General features: G+C 40.1%; 2 protein-coding genes across 2 annotated transcripts; both read left to right on the top strand.

Moving 5' to 3' along the window:
* Window positions 1-1,635: 1,635 nt before the first annotated feature.
* Window positions 1,636-7,229, top strand: LOC146698188 (C-C chemokine receptor type 1-like). The gene is made up of 3 exons (XM_085473206.1): window positions 1,636-1,724; window positions 2,586-2,729; window positions 5,494-7,229. The coding sequence occupies exons 1-3, from the start codon at window positions 1,718-1,720 to the stop codon at window positions 6,393-6,395; spliced, it is 1,053 nt and encodes a 350-aa protein (XP_085329332.1). The 5' UTR covers window positions 1,636-1,717; the 3' UTR covers window positions 6,396-7,229.
* Window positions 7,230-9,542: 2,313 nt separating this feature from the next.
* Window positions 9,543-12,267, top strand: LOC146698187 (C-C chemokine receptor type 1-like). Its single transcript, XM_085472643.1, has 3 exons — window positions 9,543-9,641; window positions 10,617-10,766; window positions 10,977-12,267. The coding sequence occupies exons 1-3, from the start codon at window positions 9,635-9,637 to the stop codon at window positions 11,876-11,878; spliced, it is 1,059 nt and encodes a 352-aa protein (XP_085328769.1). The 5' UTR covers window positions 9,543-9,634; the 3' UTR covers window positions 11,879-12,267.
* The last annotated feature ends 1,301 nt before the right edge of the window (window positions 12,268-13,568 follow it).

Raw genomic sequence — 13,568 nt, 5'->3', positions numbered from 1 at the left:
TTGGCTTCCCTCCATTGGCTTCCTGTTAAATCCAGAATTGAATTCAAAATCCTGCTCCTCACATACAAGGTCTTAAATAATCAGGCCCCATCTTATCTTAATGACATTGTAGTACCATATTAGATACCATATTAGGTACCATATTAGAGCACTTCGCTCTCGCTCTGCAGGCCTACTTGTTGTTCCTAGAGTATTTAAAAGTAGAATGGGAGGGAGAGCCTTCAGTTTTCAGGCCCCTTTTCTGTGGAACCAGCTTCCAGTTTGGATTCGGGAGACAGACACTATCTCTACTTTTAAGATTAGGCTTAAAACTTTCCTTTTTGCTAAAGCATATAGTTAGGGCTGGACCAGGTGACCCTGAATCCTCCCTTAGTTATGCTGCAATAGGGATAGGCTGTTGGGGGATTCCCATCATACATTGAGTTTTTCCTTTCCAGTCACCTTTCTCACTCACTATGCGTTAATAGACCTCTCTGCAATTAATCATACCTGTTATTAATCTCTGTTACATATGATTGTTGGGTTTTTCTCTGTATCTATTATGTATTTACTATTGTATGATCTACTGTACAATATAAAGCGCCTTAAGGTGACTGTTGTTGTGATTTGGTGCTATATAAATAAAATTGAATTGAATTAAATTGAAATTCTGGTTCCATGCTGATGTGATAGCATCGTGCAGTTGTTGTAGATTTGGTGGCAGCACATTCATAAAGACAAACTTCCAGTTCAGCCACATCCCAAAGCTGGTCTGGTGGATTTAGGCTGTGGTGGCTGTGGAAGCCTTTTGAGCACATTGAGCTTGTCATGTAAATATAATAGTGTGAGGTTATTTGAACTCACGCATGGTGGGTGTTCCTGCTGGAATCAACCATTAGAAGATTAAAACATTAGAGTGATGAAGAGTTGCATATAGTCAACAGCAAAACTCAGGATGCTCAGCTGGTGCTTAATAAACCATGGTGAGGCAAAACACACAGAGTCTGTGTGAAAGTTACTGCATATATGTTCAGTGCAGACAGATATATAGTGCATATGGTTATATTGGTATACATGTCATCCAAAAGTCCCCCCGCCCCCCCCCCCCCCTTTCGTGTTACTCTTCACTATATCTATCAAAACAGGACCCAATATAATTATTCTTTAAAGAAAATGAATGTGCAGCCACCAAATCTACAGCAGCTGCACGATGCTATCACATCAACATGAACCAAAATAACTGAGGAGTGTTTGCAGCACCTGTTGAAAGTTAAAGTGGTTCCAACACAGTATTAGTGAGGCATAATGGCTAAAGTCTCCTGTTAGTACAAAGTATATAATATGTAGCAGTGGTGTACATTAATGAGTCCAAGAAGAAAAACAAATAAAAATAGTAACAATAACAATAAAAATAAACTTTCTGTCACTTTTGGCAAAAACCAGCAGTCATTTAGTCAAAGTAGAAATTTCTGTCACCATTTGCTGTGTTGTGCTTTGAACCATTTTCTGGCAGTCTAGATTTCAAGCAGACTCCTGATAAAGATCAGACTTGGGGACGTACAGGAAGCAACACCTTTTTTTTCTCTTTCTGTTCTCATCATTAGCGGACTGCAGAACTTTTGATAGTTAGTTCATTTCTGCATACCTAAAGGGATCACATCAGTAAACGGGGAAAGGGAGCCTTGAAGTGTAATTCCTGACTTGACCTGGTTGGAAGAGCCTTCACTGAGATATCACAATGTCAGGTAATTATCTTTCAACATTAATCCACAATTTAGACTATTTAAAGTGTCATGTTTTACAGAGCTCTTGGAAATTTACTTGGGTTATAAAGTGTAGTGTTCAAAGCTGCACGCATTGTCACAGAGATCTAAAACCAAATACTGTGACTGAAACTATGTCAAAGCTACTTCATGATTTCTAATTTCATCTTTAATCTAGATATCTTATTTTTACTGTTGTTTTTTTTAATAGTAGTTAAAAACAACACAACACTGCCACAATGCCTTAATACAACTTTTACAAGTGCTGTTATCTCCATCCATGTATCTGTTATTTTCAGAATAATAATGGTAATATTGTAAAATCATTGTAATAGTGTTAAAACCTTTCATCACATCCAAAACAATGCTTACACAAAAAATTACAATAACACAGATAAACAAACCCAATAGTTGATCGTAGGTTTATTATGGAATACCATCCTCGTCTAATAATTTTAATCCCAACAAAACCAGTTATCAGATTTGTTACAATAATGGTGCAGGTTTAAATCATAGACTTTGTGAAGAAGATTTTAATCCTATTTTTTAAAAAGAAGCATTTTATGGATTAACGATGTTCCCAAGAGGGAGTACCAATGAGCACCAATAGGTGGCAAAATCACCCCCACTGTCAACTCCCTGGGGGGCCAAACCAGCAGATGTGAATGGATTATTTGTGGTGCTCATAGCAAAGGAAAACCTCCTTTAAAACAGAAACATGTCATCAGCAATAGGTTGGAAATTCAGGCTGCACTTGATAAGGGTTGAAACGGCATTACGAAACCAAACCTAACACTTTGATGCAATGAGCAATATAGTAAATCTTTCTCTCTCTTTCTGCAGAAGAAAACACCACAATCTATGATTACCCAGATTACCATGAGAACGACACAGGCTTTTCTCCTACCAACCTAAGTGATGTAAAGGACTTTAACAAAGTGTTTCTCACCACTCTCTACAGTTTGGTTTTCATCCTGGGATTCATAGGTAGGTGTGTCCTCTTGTGTGTATGCTGTGGAGATTATGGATTGTTTCTACACATTGCACAGACCTCCTTTTCTGGGAATTTCTAACTTGCTGACTTTTACCTATGTATGTAGGTGTGTGTATGTGAGACACGCAGATGGAACGGGAAAGAGAGAATGTTGTTCAACATGTAACAGCGTGGCAGGTAGGGCTGGGCCATATCATACCGTTCACGGTAATACCGGTATAATGTTGGGCAATGATAAGAAAATGAAATATCACAATAGAATTTGGGTAAAACGCGCATGTGCAGTGCCTTTGTTTTTATATGCACATGGCGGAAAAAGCATGGCAGCGATGGAGAATGAGAAGGGCAAAAGCTGATCTAAGGAGCTTGGAAAGAAAAGCGTCTGGACTTCTTTGAGTTGCTTGAAAACGTTTCACCTCTCATCCGATAAGCTTCTTTATTTCTAAGGGTCAAATGGTGGAGAGTGCCAGATTTAAAACCACTGGGAGTTTCCCCCCAAAGAGGGACAAAGGACCCCCTGATGATCCTCTACCTATTCACATGAGCCAAGGTGTGAAAGCGGGTGTGGGTCACAATCAGCCAGGGTTTCGGGTGAGTTCATTGTGAAACCTGGCCCCACCCTATCATGTGATTTCCTGAGGTCAGATGGCCCAGGATGTGAGTGGGCATTAAGGCGTCTGGGAAGGGATCTCAAAACTGGATTATAGATGGCAGACAGTTGGTGTCGTAAATCACCGCCTCTGTTCAAAGATGGTCGCTCACAGTGGACGTAAATCAGAGGTCCCCAACCCTCGGACCGGTACCGGTCCGTGAGTCGTTTGGTACTGGGCCGCGAGAGTTGAGGCTCAGGTGTGAAATGTATAATTTTCAGGGTTTTTATTGGTTTTCAGCGTTATTTTGTCATCGTTTTTATCGTTAACTTGGTTTTCCTGGGTCTTTTCATGTGTGTTATGAATAAATGTTCTTTTTTTCGGTACCGGTACTAGTTTTATTTTGTTGTATTTATCCGCGACACCTTAAAGGCCGGTCCATGAAAATATTGTCAGGCATAAACCGGTCCGTGGCGCAAAAAAGGTTGGGGACCGCTGACGTAAATGACTTCTTTCACTCCTCTTTCAAACCATCTGTCCTCTCTGTCCAAAATGTGAACATTGGCATCCTCGAAAGAGTGACCTTTGTCCTTTAGATGCAGATGGACAGCTGAGTCTTGTCCCGTGGAGGTGGCTCTTCTATGTTGTGCCATGCCCTTGTGAAGTGGCTGTTTGGTCTCTCCGATGTAGAGGTCTGGGCATTCCTTGCTGCACTGTACAGCATATACCACGTTGTTAAGTTTGTTTGCTCCTTAGACTACGATGACCTGGATGACTGAGAACCTTCACAGCAAAAGCGGATCGTTGAATGAAACAGTTGAACCAATTGGTTTGTAAAAATGCTGCAACTTCAGTGGTGTGGAACTGGTTTAGCGTTCGTCTGTCAGATACACAACAAAGCACTATTTCTGCTAGAGCATGCTAGCGGACCGTCGTTATTACCATGTTTTTCGGAAAATACGGCGCACTTAAAATCAATCCTTGGATTTTTATGAAAATCGACAGTGCCCGTGTGCCTTATGTATGAATTCTGGTTGTGTTTACTGACCTCAAAATGATTTTATGTACACGGCGCTCGAAAATCTGTCAAATGTTTTAGTACAACTTTGCTAAGCTACGAACCCGCACCGCTTGATGGATTGTCGGAGTATCACGGCTACCGTAGGCAGGCGCCTTGCGGAGTGATACGTACTGTGTTTCAACATAATATTACAGTATTGTGTGTGTATAACCTCTTTTTAAGTTTTGTGGATATTTTACATGGTTATGCTGAGGATATGTCGGTCAATTTCCACTGGAAATGCCTTTTGATTAAACTGTCAGCAAGGAATTTGCATTTGCACTGTTAAATTTTTATATAACTTTAATGCACATAAAAAACAGCTGCTTGTTTAAGTGAAAATAAATTGATGGGGGTTTTGCACTAATGAAGTTGTGGAGTTGTAAAGTATTTTGTCTAGTGTCAATTATATCGTCAGTTATATCGGTATTGCAAATTTTCAAATGTATTGATAGGTTTGTAGCTTAAACCTATTCACTGGAACGTTGAAGACAATGTAATTACACAGCAAAGCAAGACACGAGTAGGCAAAGTTCTTCATGTTTCTCGTGCACGGGAGAGAACCGGACAAGCGCCGTTCCTTTGCTTGACCCCAGTTGCTCTCGTCCGCTCCCCCGTAACACTGCTTTTATTGAGGTTACATGAATATACATAGGTTCATTAACATATGACGTCTACATACAAACAAAGAGTACCTTGCCTGTGTGTGTGTGTGTGTGTGTGTGTGTGTGTGTGTGTGTGTGTGTGTGTGGGGTCTGGAAGTCCAGCAGTTTATCTAAACAAAGGGCACTTAGCCTAAAACAGATATAGATACATTTATACTACCATAAAACAATAAGAAAAGGTACGACCTCTCCCATCCTCCCAGAGTGTGGGTCTTAATGCCAGAGCACTCTGGAATGCACACTACGTCTCTGCAGACTACTAAGGATCAAACCTCTATCAATCTACAACTAATTATAAAACTCTAAGCCTACATAAGTAGATATTTCTAAGCATAAATGATAATCAACAATACAAATCCAACATGTATATCGTGATAAATATTTTTGGTCATATCGCCCTGCTCTACTGACAGGTACATATATTATGTCTTTTCCCCCAAAGGTAACGGGCTAGTGGTGTGTGTCCTGGTGAAGCATCGCAATCAGAGCAACTTGACAGACATCTGCCTCTTCAACCTGGCTCTCTCTGACCTCCTCTTCGTCTTCACACTGCCTTTCTACTCTCACAACGCCAGGGTCGGTCAGTGGGCTTTTGGAGACTTCATGTGCCGTTTGATCTCCGGGTCTCACCACATTGGCTTCTTCAGCAGCATCTTCTTCATGGTTGTCATGACACTGGAGCGCTACATGATCATCGTGCACGCTCACAGGGTTGCACGTTATCGCACAAAGAGGGTTTCCATCATTCTGACCGTGCTCGTTTGGATGCTGAGCTTGTTTGTGTCTCTGCCGGATTTTATCTTCATAAAGGCAATAGGACAGGAATCCCATAGGGTGGAGTGTGACTATCCCGAGGAGAGCAAAGTCTGGGAGCGTTACAGCCTGTTCACCATAAATGTGCTGGGTCTCATCATTCCCTTGCTGGTGATGGTAGGTTGCTACTCCACGATCATTCCCACGCTGTTGAGCATGAGGACCGCAAAGAAGCACCGCATCGTCAAGCTGATCATCTGCATAGTGCTTGCATTTTTCTTACTATGGGCTCCATATAACATTTCCCTTTTCCTGGAGTTTCTTCAGAAAAGAGGAATAATCCCTGATGATGAAACCTGGTACAAAAATATAAGGCTGTCAAAAACAGTGACCGAGGCCTTAGCTTACACTCACTGCTGTCTGAATCCCATCATTTATGCTTTTGTGGGAGAGAAGTTTATGAGACGAGCCTTGCAGCTGCTGAAAAAGTTGATGCCTGGTTACAGCAGAGATCTGACAGACAGCTCATTCAGGAGGAGCTCAGTTATGTCCAGGGGCTCTGAAGTCACCTCTGCTTCTTTTAAACTATAGAAGGTGGAGGGCAGTTGTAATTGTTTTTGTCATGAATGTTTTAGTGTTCAGTTTCAGTGTTTTTCCTGTTAGTTTTGTTTGTTTGTCACTTTGCCACATAGCACCAGTGTTTTTCACCAGTGTCTCTCCTTTAAAGTTTGTCTGTACACCTTTAGATCCTGCTAATGTTGTTATGGCCATAAGATTTCAAATGTGTTATAAACGACACTATTCTGTTACCATAGCCATATGTTTTAGAGAATCTCACGTCTTTTCCAAACTCTGTGCAATGCCCTTTCTTCTTCTGCTCAGGCTTAATGAAACTTGCTTAAACTGAACCTTTTGTTTACAACAGTATTTGCAACAATCTGTTAGTTTGTTTTTTGTCACACATCTTTAATGAGCTTGTGGAAAAGTGGTTTATTCAAATGTATGGAATTCTGAAGTTGGGTTTTAGAATAACTTTTGAAAAAAATGCTTTATGCCAGCATTTATAATGGAATTGGATTGGAAACAAACTTTCCAGTGTTGGTTTTTGTCTCACTTTTTAATACACACACACACACACACACACACACACACACACATACACACACACACACACACACACACACAAATATATAGTGCCCCATATAATATACAGTGGACTGACCTACTTTTGCTACCTTTTACTTTTACATTGTAAGTAAATTCCTTTCTTTTGCCTCAGTAACTTTGACTCCCATTTCAGATGGGTTTTTGGTTTTGGTTTTTTGTACCGTACTGTTTTCCAGGTATTGATCTTATGCATGCTTATGTTTTGTTATGATACTTGTACTTGTACTTTCACTGTTCATGAATCAAGGCTGGCATCCACTCGTCTCTTGTCCTCATTTTGTATCAGAATTTTCTTAAGTGAAAACATTTTACTGCAGATCTTGAATTTACTTAAAATAAAAATCACATTGTCCCGACATCCCCGATGTCACATTGTCCCTGTGACATCGGGGAAGTACACTTAGGAGCAGCTTAAGTGGTAATATTCTACATTCATTCCATATGTTTGTATCTCAATTGAACAAAGTTCAATTCCTAAAATTAAAATAACTCAAATAAAAACTTGTTACAACTACAATATGTAGAAAAGCATCTCTGAATATATAATATACATTGACCCAGATGTGCTACAGCAGCAGAAGACCACACTGGATGCCATTCCGATCAACAGATCAAGAAACTGAGGGAGCAGTTTGCACTACATAGTTTGGACAACTGAAGACTGGAAAATGCTGTCAGTTCATATTATTCTTGAGTTCTGCTGCTGTTGTGATATTTTGATACCATGGTAGCATTTACAGGATATTGTTTTATAGTGATATTATACAGGAAAACTGTTACTCAATAAGGCCCATTTACTAGTTGTTTTTCTCTTTCTCTGTGACCCAAGAATTAATGTGTAAGAATCACAGGCTGGTACCTCAAGGTCGAAAATACCACAGAGATCACTTCCTTACTCCCATCCTCCCTTCTTTATCTCTTAGAAAAAGGTTTGTTAAAGGCCAGGTGGTTTGTTTCAGAATTCACTAATGAAAGAACTCTGTATTCTATGTCTAGGAGTGTATTTCCCTGGGATAATCATAAATTGTAGCTGAAATGATAAACTATACAAAGGATACTTCTTTGCTCAGAGGGCAGGAAGACGCTTCCATATTTGGTCTGTACCGGTTTGAACTGAGAATCTGCTGACACACGAACCTTTTTCCTCTATATAAACTGTTGTATGATGAATAAACCTTTGAGTTGGTTTGGGAAGGCAACCTGAAGCAGTCTGTGTTTCCTTGTTCTCCCAAGCTACTCCCGACGTCGTAACTAACCTGCTGAACGGCATACCTGAGTGTTACTTTGAATAATTTTGAATCTTATAGGGTAAAGACAAAACTCTGCTTATAGGTGCCCACGCCTCGGAGGAAAACCGATCCACGGATGACCCGGGACGGAGATTTCTTTCAGCTGCCATACTTGGATGGCAGGGACATGATGCCAGATGTTAGAATTTGGTGTAGACAACATGAAAGGATGGATTGATCCTTCCTTGTATCAACAGTTCATGGTGCTGTTGGTGGTGTAATGGTGTGGGGGATATTTTCGTGGCAAAGTTTGTGACCCTCAGCACCAACTGCGCATCCTGAGTATTGCTTTTGACTATGTGCATCACTGTAGAGTTTCCATCTTCTGATGGCTGATTCCAGCAGGAGCACCCACCATGTCATAGAGTTCAAATCACCACACACTGTTATTTTTACATGACAAGTTCACTGTGCTCAAATGGCTTCCACAGCCACCACAGCCTAAATCCACCAGACCAGCTTTGGGATGTGGCTGAACTGGAGGTTTGTCTTTATGAATGTGCTGCCACCGGAGCACATTCATACTGTGCTCCGCTACCGGAGCTGGAAAGTGAGTTATTCAGGAGAACTCTCCCCAGCATTAACTGCTCTGCTACTGTACCACCTTAATAAACCATGTTGAGGAAAAACATCTTGTGCTTAAGAGTCTGTGTGAAAGTTACCGCATATATGTTCAGTGCAGACAGATATATAGTGCATATGGTTATATAGGTATACATGTCATCCAAAAGTCCCCCCGCCCCCCCTTTCGTGTCACTCTTCACTATATCTATCAAAACAGGACCCAATATAATTATTCTTTAAAGAAAATGAATGTGCAGCCACCAAATCTACAGCAGCTGCATGATGCTATCACATCAACATGAACCAAAATAACTGAGGAGTGTTTGCAGCACCTGTTGAAAGTTAAAGTGGGTCCAACACAGTATTAGTGAGGCATAATGGCTAAAGTCTCCTGTTAGTACAAAGTGTATAATATGTAGCAGTGGTGTACATTAATGAGTCCAAGAAGAAAAACAAATAAAAATAGTAACAATAACAATAAAAATAAACTTTCTGTCACTTTTGGCAAAAACCAGCAGTCATTTAGTCAAAGTAGAAATTTCTGTCACCAATTGCTGTGTTGTGCTTTGAACCATTTTCTGGCAGTCTAGATTTCAAGCAGACTCCTGATAAAGATCAGACTTGGGGACGTACAGGAAGCAACACCTTTTTTTTCTCTTTCTGTTCTCATCATTAGCGGACTGCAGAACTTTTGATAGTTAGTTCATTTCTGCACATCTAAAGGGATCACATCAGTAAACGGGGAAAGGGAGCCTTGAAGTGTAATTCCTGACTTGACCTGGTTGGATGAGCCTTCACTGAGATATCACAATGTCAGGTAATTATCTTTCAACATTAATCCACAATTTAGACTATTTAAAGTGTCATGTTTTACAGAGCTCTTGGAAATTTACTTGGGTTATAAAGTGTAGTGTTCAAAGCTGCACGCATTGTCACAGAGATCTAAAACCAAATACTGTGACTGAAACTATGTCAAAGCTACTTCATGATTTCTAATTTCATCTTTAATCTAGAGATCTTATTTTTACTGTTGTTTTTTGTAGTTAAAAACAACACAACACTGCCACAATGCCTTAATACAACTTTTACAAGTGCTGTTATCTCCATCCATGTATCTGTTATTTTCAGAATAATAATGGTAATATTGTAAAATCATTGTAATAGTGTTAAAACCTTTCATCACATCCAAAACAATGCTTACATTAAAAATTACAATAACACAGATAAACAAACCCAATAGTTGATCGTAGGTTTATTATGGAATACCATCCTCGTCTAATAATTTTAATCCCAACAAAACCAGTTATCAGATTTGTTACAATAATGGTGCAGGTTTAAATCATAGACTTTGTGAAGAAGATTTTAATCCTATTTTTTAAAAAGAAGCATTTTATGGATTAACGATGTTCCCAAGAGGGAGTACCAATGAGCACCAATAGGTGGCAAAATCACCCCCACTGTCAACTGCCTGGGGGGCCAAACCAGCAGATGTGAATGGATTATTTGTGGTGCTCATAGCAAAGGAAAACCTCCTTTAAAACAGAAACATGTCATCAGCAATAGGTTGGAAATTCAGGCTGCACTTGATAAGGGTTGAAACGGCATTACGAAACCAAACCTAACACTTTGATGCAATGAGCATTCAAAAATAAATCCAGTTAACCTCCAACGGCAGCATGTGTTTACAGCAGTAAAGAAGTCTTTGATATACTGCATCTTATTTGTTGTAGCCTGTGCTGAAATTAATATAAATAATAATGTTAATAACAAATCTTTCTCTCTCTTTCTGCAGGAGAAAACACCACAGCCTATGATTATTCATTTTACTTTGAGTTTCCTAACGGCACAGACCTTTCTCCTACCTACATGGGTGATGTAAAGGACTTTAACAAAGTGTTTCTCACCACTCTCTACAGTTTGGTTTTCATCATGGGCTTCATAGGTAGGTGTGTCCTCTTGTGTGTATGCTGTGGAGATTATGAGTTTCTACACATTGCACAGACCTCCTTTTCTGGGAATTTCCAACTTGAGAATCTTTACCTATGCATGTAGGTGTGTGTATGTGAGACACAGATGAAATGCAAAAGAGAGAGAATGCTGTTCAACATGTAACAGTGTGACAGGTACACTTATTGTGTCTTTTCTTCCAAAGGTAACGGGCTAGTGGTGTGTGTCCTGGTGAAGCACCGCAATCAGAGCAACCTGACAGACATCTGCCTCTTCAACCTGGCTCTCTCTGACCTCCTCTTCGTCTTCACGCTGCCTTTCTACTCTCACAATGCCAGGGTCGGTCAGTGGGCTTTTGGAGACTTCATGTGCCGTTTGATCTCCGGGTCTCACCACATTGGCTTCTTCAGCAGCATCTTCTTCATGGTTGTCATGACGCTGGACCGCTACATGATCATCGTGCACGCTCACAGGGTTGCACGTTATCGCACAAAGAAGGCAGCCATCATTCTGACCGTGCTCGTTTGGATGCTGAGCTTGTTTGTCTCTCTGCCGGATTTTATCTTCATAAAGGCAATAGGACAGGAATCCCATAGGGTGGAGTGTGACTATCCCGAGGAGAGCAAAGTCTGGGAGCGTTACAGCCTGTTCACCATAAATGTGCTGGGTCTCATCATTCCCTTGCTGGTGATGGTAGGTTGCTACTCCACGATCATTCCCACGCTGTTGAGCATGAGGACCGCAAAGAAGCACCGCATCGTCAAGCTGATCATCTGCATAGTGCTTGCATTTTTCTTACTATGGGCTCCATATAACATTTCCCTTTTCCTGGAGTTTCTTCAGAAAAGAGGAATAATCCCTGATGATGAAACCTGGTACAAAAATATAAGGCTGTCAAAAACAGTGACCGAGGCCTTAGCTTACACTCACTGCTGTCTGAATCCCATCATTTATGCTTTTGTGGGAGAGAAGTTTATGAGACGAGCCTTGCAGCTGCTGAAAAAGTTGATGCCTGGTTACAGCAGAGATCTGACAGACAGCTCATTCAGGAGGAGCTCAGTTATGTCCAGGGGCTCTGAAGTCACCTCTGCTTCTTTTAAACTATAGAAGGTGGAGGGCAGTTGTAATTGTTTTTGTCATGAATGTTTTAGTGTTCAGTTTCAGTGTTTTTCCTGTTAGTTTTGTTTGTTTGTCACTTTGCCACATAGCACCAGTGTTTTTCACCAGTGTCTCTCCTTTAAAGTTTGTCTGTACACCTTTAGATCCTGCTAATGTTGTTATGGCCATAAGATTTCAAAGGTGTTATAAATGACTGTGAAAAGTGGTTTATTCAAATGTATGGCATTCTGAAGTTGGGAATTTGATGTTAAAGAAACTTTCCAGTGTCGATTTTTTTCTCACTTTTTAAATTTATATATAATATACAGTGGTCTGACCTACTTTTACTACTTTTTACTTTTACATTGTAAATAAATTCTTTTCTTTTGCCTCAATAACTTTGACTCCCATTTCAGATGGGTTTTTGTTTTTGCTCTTTTTTTTACTCTGCGTGCATACTGTACTGTTTTCCAGGTATTGATCTTATGCACACTTCTGTTTTGTATGACACTTGTACCTGTACTTGGACTGTTCATGAATCAAGGCTGGCATCCACTTAGTTCTTGTCCTCATTTTGTATCAGAAAATTTTGTATTTTGTATCAGAATTTTCTTAAATCAAAACATTTTACTGCAGATCTTGAATTTACTCAAAATAAAAATCACACTGGGTTCTTAATTGACCCTGTGACATCGGGGATGTACATTGAAGAGCAGCTTGAAGTGGTCACATTCATTCTATATGCTTTTATCTCAAGTTAAGCAAATTTCAGTTCCTACAATATTTAACTGAGAAAATTCTGCATCCAATCATGAAGTGTGAAATGATCAAATTCATTTGTCCCAGATTAATTTATTAGACAAGTAATTGTTCACTATCATGAAAGCTTTGTAGTTACTGATGAGCTTCTATTAACACAGAATCAAATTATTTTCATTTGAATACATTTTCCCTTTCCTATTTAAATCTAATGATCACGCACGAAGGGACAATTGTTGAAAACGTACACCAACAACTTTGTGTGAGAGAAATGAAGTTGCAGGGAAGCACAAGTACACATATTTGCATAAACTTACCTTATACTTTTAGCTTATCCTACCTTATACATTTCACTTCAGCAAGAGAAAGACTTTATTTTTTTATCCCGTGCATTGACACAACACTGCAAGAGATAAAGAGGTAACATAAGGCTCCGCAGGCTAGGCCCACTATGCTACCCAAGCCTGCCCTGGAAAATGAGCAAGAGACACATAGCTGAAACCTTACTGCCTCGGACGTCGCATCTTGTGTTGAGGAACCAGGACACACTGATGAGAAGTGGGCTACTGAAGTATCAAGGCATAAGTGGACAAGCACTGAGAATAGATGTTGGAATGCTACTACACCCAATATATAAAGTAATGGCAAAATATCTGACAGCTATGTGTTTAAATATCCTTAATTGGCAACTGCTATCACAACTAGAGATTGATGAGTTACAACACAAATGATACGGCAAGGGGTGCTAGCATATCAGGTCAGGAGGGAGATATCATCACCCCACCCTCAAAGATTGGCCACCGAGCCCCAAGAACAATTAGTGCATTAAAGGCATTGAATACAAGAGCAGCTTACCTGAGAGACAGGCTCATAGCTAAGGTGGAAACCTGGACACTTCATGGTCGATTACCAAGATTACATTAAGTACACCTGAAAGTCT

The sequence above is a fragment of the Copadichromis virginalis genome, linkage group LG11 (assembly GCF_057382275.1).
Source record: "Copadichromis virginalis isolate Kocher_CV1m ecotype Utaka linkage group LG11, C_Virginalis_male_GT1.1, whole genome shotgun sequence".
NCBI classification, from domain to species: Eukaryota; Metazoa; Chordata; class Actinopteri; order Cichliformes; family Cichlidae; genus Copadichromis; species Copadichromis virginalis.
The sequence above is the reverse complement of the archived record's forward strand: the minus strand, read 5'-3'. Positions and strand labels throughout refer to the sequence as shown.

Bases quoted from the DNA above. Each gene is read 5' to 3' on its own strand.
- LOC146698188 (XM_085473206.1), top strand. The intron at 2,730-5,493 runs GTAGGTGTGTCC...TTTCCCCCAAAG, and splicing joins TTTCATCCTGGGATTCATAG to GTAACGGGCTAGTGGTGTGT.
- LOC146698187 (XM_085472643.1), top strand. The intron at 10,767-10,976 runs GTAGGTGTGTCC...TTTCTTCCAAAG, and splicing joins TTTCATCATGGGCTTCATAG to GTAACGGGCTAGTGGTGTGT.